Source organism: Dendrobium catenatum, unplaced genomic scaffold (assembly GCF_001605985.2).
Source record: "Dendrobium catenatum unplaced genomic scaffold, ASM160598v2 fragScaff_scaffold_841, whole genome shotgun sequence".
In the NCBI taxonomy this organism is placed as follows: domain Eukaryota; kingdom Viridiplantae; phylum Streptophyta; class Magnoliopsida; order Asparagales; family Orchidaceae; genus Dendrobium; species Dendrobium catenatum.
The window spans coordinates 528,277-534,276 of record NW_021319303.1 but is presented as its reverse complement, the minus strand read 5'-3'; the positions used below and the strand labels follow the sequence as shown (position 1 = coordinate 534,276).

General features: G+C 43.9%; 1 protein-coding gene across 1 annotated transcript; it reads left to right on the top strand.

The window, feature by feature from the left end:
• Nucleotides 1–870: 870 nt before the first annotated feature.
• Nucleotides 871–4,275, top strand: LOC110111371 (LINE-1 retrotransposable element ORF2 protein). Its single transcript, XM_028696750.1, has 3 exons — nucleotides 871–1,580; nucleotides 1,683–3,237; nucleotides 3,304–4,275. The coding sequence occupies exons 1-3, from the start codon at nucleotides 871–873 to the stop codon at nucleotides 4,273–4,275; spliced, it is 3,237 nt and encodes a 1,078-aa protein (XP_028552583.1).
• Nucleotides 4,276–6,000: the final 1,725 nt, after the last annotated feature.

Below are 6,000 nucleotides of genomic sequence, written 5' to 3'. Positions count from 1 at the left end.
ATCAGGTAGCCTATAATATATCGCCACGTGCTCTTACTCTTTACCGCTCGGCCCGACGACCCAACCCGAAACGAATATGCGCGGTATTTGCTCGGTATTGCTGGGTACTACTCGGTATTTGCTCGGTATTTTGCTCGGTATTGTTCGGTATTGCTCGACATTTCTCGCAAGCGAAATGTCGTTGAAATGCTGTAACTTTCGATCCGGCAGCAGGGAATGCCGGATGAACGAAGTCGACCAACTGTAGAGGGTCGAAGAAGCACGCGAAAGAGAGGAAACTACCTTTATAGCGAGCAAACTCTGTTTGTTGCCTCCGATCAAACTTCGTAGCTTCCGATCCGGTGGAAAGGGAAAGTCGTCGATGGAGAAAAGTCGAACGGTCACGAGTGGAGCCGAAGAAGCACGCAAAATGGAGAAGGTTATCTCCACAGCGAGCGGGATCCCGTTTTTGCTTTCGATTAAAATGTTGTAACTTCCGATCCCGAGCAAATACCGAGTAGTACCTAGCAATACCGAGTAATTACCGCACATATTCGTTTCGGGTTGGGTCGTCGGGCCGCGCGGTAAAGAGTAAGAGCACGTGGCGATATATTATATGCTACCTGATATATCTCTACGTCAGGTAACCCGAGGCAATAAAAATTCCCTCACATGAGACGAAATGGTTCAAAACCCAAGTCACAACTCTCTCCCTCACGTGAAGAAGATTTGATCGGATTTGTTTTTTTTTTTTTTTTTCCGAGACAAAAAAAAAGAGCTGCCATTTAGGGATAGATTTTTAGAAGGCTGGCAAGACGACTCTGTTAGGGTTTGCTTTCCCCTGGCGGCTTTGCTTCTTCTTTCTTCCTGTTCTCCGGCCATTTGGCCGGGATGGCCTTAAATCCCTTGGATTTCCCTCCCATGTTGGGCTCCTCAGTTCTGGGAGTTCCGCCTCAACCCCTTCCTCCTGCCACCTATGCTAGCAACCTCTCTTCGTCTCCTTCTTCTTCCGATGAGTTCCCTATGTCCTTTGTCTCCCCGACGAAGAAACTCTCTTTCAAAACTGACGACCTCACGGAAGGCAAGAACTTCTGGCATCTTTCGCTTGTGGGTTACTCCATCGGGCAACGACCGTATTACGAGCGTCTACTTGCTGCTATGAACAAAGCTTGGAAGCTCAAGGGCTCTTTTTCTCTTCTCTCCCTCGCTGATGATTTTTTCCTGTTAAAGTTCACGTCCGCGGAAGACTTCGACATGGTCCGCACCGGTGGCCCCTGGTTCTTACTTGGTAAGCCGTTCATTCTCCAGGAATGGTCGCCGAAATTTAAGCCAAAGCGGGATGAAACTGGCTCTATTCCCCTTTGGATTAAGATCCTTGACCTTCCTCTCGCCCTCTGGACTCCGGCAGGTATATCAAAAATTGCTAGTTACATTGGAGTTCCATTATATGTTGATTCTCTTACTGCTAAGCGTACTAGGCTTACGTTTGCTACAATATGTGTTAAAATTGATAAAAATTCGAAGATGCCGGAGGAAATCCCGCTGGAAATTGATGGGGAAGACATGTCTCTCAAAGTAGTCTATGATTGGAAACCTACCAGGTGTGAAGGCTGTGGCTCCTTTATTCATCCCTTTGACCTCTGTCCCTCTAATCCGACACCAAAACCAGCTCTTCCTCCTCGTCCACCTCCTCGTGGGTGAAGCAAAAGCAAAAAACCGTCTGAAAGGGAGCGCTCTTCTGACTCTGGAAAACAAGGCAACGCTACGGACAAACCCATTCCAACTCCTCCATCACCTATCAAGCAACTACCACAACCAGAATTGGAAGTGATTCAGCCTGTTTTGATTCCTTCCGAATCAACTGTTACTCCACAAGCCGAATTAAATTCAGAAAAGAATTCGACGCTTCCTAATCTTAATCTTCCTAATGAGGAGTCAGCTTCTTCAGAGCATTTTATCGGTGCTATTTCCCCTCCCAAAAAGGTTCTTCCTACTCTCTTACTTCCTTCTCAAGTTACTCTAGCAAACAGTTTTGCTTCCCTGCAGACTGAAAATCATTTAACTTCCGAGGGAGACTCTCTTGAGGGGGAAAGTAACTCTTTCACCTCTAAACCTGATGATCCGCCTCCTAAAATCCAAACTCCTACATCAAAAAATCCTCCCGGTAAAAACAAGTCCCCTGCCAAAAAAACCAAAGCCAAAAACTGCCAAAAAGGCAAAACCTCCCAAGTAGCCATGTCCCTGCCTCCTCTTGCTGCTTGGAATGTTAGGGGGTTTAACAATCCCACCAAGACCAAAATGTGCAAAGACCTCATTTCTTCTTATAACCTTAAGCTTCTCTGCATCCTGGAAGCTAAAGTACACCAACAGAATTCTGATGACCCTTGGTTTTCTCAAACCCATGTCCTGTTTGAGAATGAAATGAGTTGTGATAATTTCCATTGTGCTTCCCCGGGCCGTATCTGGGTGAAATGGGACTCTTCGCAATTTACTTTTACTCCTACCTTCTTCTCGCAGCAATTGATTCATGGTATTTTGAATGCGGGTTCTTTGCCGCCTTGTCATTTTTCGGTTGTATATGCTGCAAACCAGCCTGAGGACAGGAAAATTTTATGGAAAGAGTTGCTCGATTTATCTGTGGGGGTGGATAATCCATGGATTGTCCTCGGTGACTTCAACTGTTATAGGTTTGATAATGAAAAAGCTGGCAGAATTTCATCGTCTTCCGCTAGATTGGTGGAATTCAATAATTTTATTTTTGAGTCTGGTTTACAAGATCTAGCTTATGTGGGATTGTTTTACACTTGGTTTAATCAAAGGTCCGATTCCCCCATTCACATCAAACTCGACAGGATCTTGGTGAATTTGTCTTTTCTGGATGTCTTCCCGGCGGCTTACTACAGAGTCGATCCTCCTTCTGGGTCGGATCACTCTCCGTTGATTCTCTTTGACACTCAACCCAATAAACCTTTCTCTAGGTTTATGTTCAAGGATTATTGGACTCATTTTGATAGTTTTTGGGAGGCTACTCTTTTAGCATTTGAAAGGCCCTCTACTGCCAGTCCTATTCCAGCTCTGTATAATTGTTTAAGAATGCTTAAACAGAAGATTCGTGGGAAAAATTGGAGCTCCTCTAATTTTATTTCTAATGCTATCCTTGAGGTGAAGAATTTCCAAGCACAATGTATGATGGATATCCAGCACGATCCTTCGAACCCTTCACTTAATTCTTCTCTTAAGTTAGCTAATGAAAAATTGGTCACATTATAAGCCGCTTGGCATTCCTGGGTTTCTCAACGGGCCAAAGCTTATTGGTTATCTCAGGGGGAGGATGATCTCGGTTTCCTGTATGCCAAGATTAGATCGAGGAAGAATAGAAATACCATTAAAGTGCTTACAACTTCTGCTGGACATATTACTTCCCACAATGCCATTGCTCATACTCTGATTGAGCATTTTAAGGGTCTTTTCAATGCTCCCACTCCTCCTAAAGAAAATGACCTTATTTTTCCTGTTGGTAAAAAAGTGCCCACTGATTTGCTAGATGGTTTAGTGTTAAATGTTACAAATGAGGAAATTAAGAAGGTGGTGTTTGAGGGTGTTGCTTCGTCCTCTCCGGGTCCCGATGGTTATTCTTTTGGCTTCTATCAAAAAACTTGGCACATCACGGGCTTTCTTCTTTGCAAAGCTGTAAAAAAAATTTTCATCTCTGGGAATATGACAAAAGGAGCTAAAGCCACTGCGATTACCCTCATCCCCAAAGGATCTCATTCCAATACTGTGGCTGATTTTAGACCTATCTCTTTATGCAATGTTTTTTATAAAATCGTGGCTAAGATCATTGCTAACCGTTTGAAGATCATTCTTCCCCACATCATCCATGATAGTCAGTCTGGTTTCATTTCTAATAGAGTTTCGACTGACAACATTATCCTGGCTTCAGAATTTTTTAAAGAATTTAAGGGGTCTCACAATTATTTTTGTGCCAAGCTTGACATTAAAAAGGCATTTGACTCGGTTTCTCGTACCTTTTTGCTTAACAGGCTTAGACAAAAAGGTTTTCCTGACTTGTTTATCAATTGGATCAAAGGTTGTATCTCTGAGGTTAACTTCTCCATTTGTCTTGATGGTTCGTTGGAAGGTTTTTTTAGCTCCACTTCTGGTCTGAGGCAGGGGTGCCCTCTATCACCTCTCCTTTTTTGTATCTCTGAGGTTAACTTCTCCATTTGTCTTGATGGATACATTCCGCTTCTATCTCCACCTCGGCGGTCGGCGACAACACCGGAGCAGTGGTGACACCGGCCAGGTAGGGGGCTCGACGAATCCACGTCGACAATCCGGTGACGGTCGCCGGACACCGCTCCAAGAACTTCTTGGAGGAAAGATCCACCACCTAAGAATCCCTCTTAGAATACAGGAAACACATGAGACTAAACTCACATCATATTCATATCTCAAAATCTATCCTTATTACAAGACATTGGCTTATATTTATAGACTTCAGGTAGTCACATAATAGGCTACACAAGAAATAGAGCTACATCAATCACTAACAAGAAAATACAATTTATTTAAAAGGATGCTCCTGCGTCAAGTGGTCTCCACGCCCGGCATCTCCCCGTCTCTCAAATTTGTAATATCCAATCTCAAACTTCTCGTTCCACATTCGCTCACACCGGATAATTTTCCGATTTGGAGTACCCAAATCGCAAAACTATTCAAAGCAAATGGTTTTTCTCGGTTTCTTGAACCCAAATCCTCCGCCGAAAACACTGATCTGAATCAAGATCCTATTTCTTGGTCGATTACGGATCAAAATCTCGCCACAGCGATGTGCTCTACGATCTCACCTCCGGTTCTCCCCTACGTGATTCAACTCGAATCCACTTACGAAATATGTTCTACTCTTCATACAAGATTTCAGTCCTCGAATCGATCGAAGGTCATCCAGCTCAAGCATGAACTACACAATGTATCCATGCAAAATCTGTCCATGTCTCAATATCTCACCGAGATCAAGAAGATCGTGGATTACATTTCATCCGCTGGTTCATCAGTTGATCCCGAGGATGTTATGATTTACATCTTGAACGGGCTTCTGCCGGCATATCAATCCTTCACCACCACCATACGTACTATGCAAAATTCTCTATCTTTAGATAACCTCTATGCTCTTCTTATTAGTGAAGAGATCCACCTCAAAGCTGCGGCATTAAAATTTCCCACCGTCCCGGACTCAACTATCGCGCTCTATGCGGGTCACGGACGAGGCAGACGCAGTAGAACTCGTCCACCTTCAGACCCTGCTCAGACGAGTAAACAGCCAACAAGCACGATTGCCATCTGCCAAATTTGCAAAAAGAAAGGGCACACGGCAGATTCTTGCTGGCACCGGTTAAACATCAACTACACTCCGACCTCGGCACCACTCAAGAATACCAATGCTCTTCTTGTTAATAACACAAGCAACTCGTCGGACGACTGGTATATCGACTCTGGAGCTTCCTATCATATGACCAATAAAGTATCCATATTGGACGATTACAGCGAATATTCCGGCAATAACTCGGTAACCATTGGGGACGGAAGGTCCATCCCAATCGCCCACACGGGTTCGGGAATCCTTCCTACCCCCAACAGTAAGTTCTTTCTCTCTCGTTTACTTCATGTTCCCTCATTATCATATAATTTGTTATCTATTTCTAAATTGGTTAAAGATAACCCAATCACCATAACATTTGACAATAATGGTTTTGTATTTAAGGGTCGTGTGACCAAGCAAATCCTCCTCTGAGGACCCTGTAAAGACGGCCTATACAAGCTTGCAGCATGGCAACCGTCAGATCAATCCACTGCTCTCTCTGCTACCTCGGCATCAAAAGACCTGTGGCACCGTCGGCTTGGCCATCCTCACCATCGCATATTACAAAAAATTTCTCATACTAATCCCCTGTTAAACATTACTTCTTTACCTTTAGTTTGTAACTCATGTCTTTCTTGTAAAGGACAAAAGCTTATGTT

Coding starts and splice junctions, on each gene's coding strand:
- LOC110111371 (XM_028696750.1), top strand. CDS start 871: ATGGCCTTAAATCCCTTGGATTTCCCTCCCATGTTGGGCTCCTCAGTT. Junction 1,581..1,682: donor TATGATTGGAAACCTACCAG/GTGTGAAGGCTG, acceptor TCGTGGGTGAAG/CAAAAGCAAAAAACCGTCTG. Junction 3,238..3,303: donor AGTTAGCTAATGAAAAATTG/GTCACATTATAA, acceptor TGGTTATCTCAG/GGGGAGGATGATCTCGGTTT.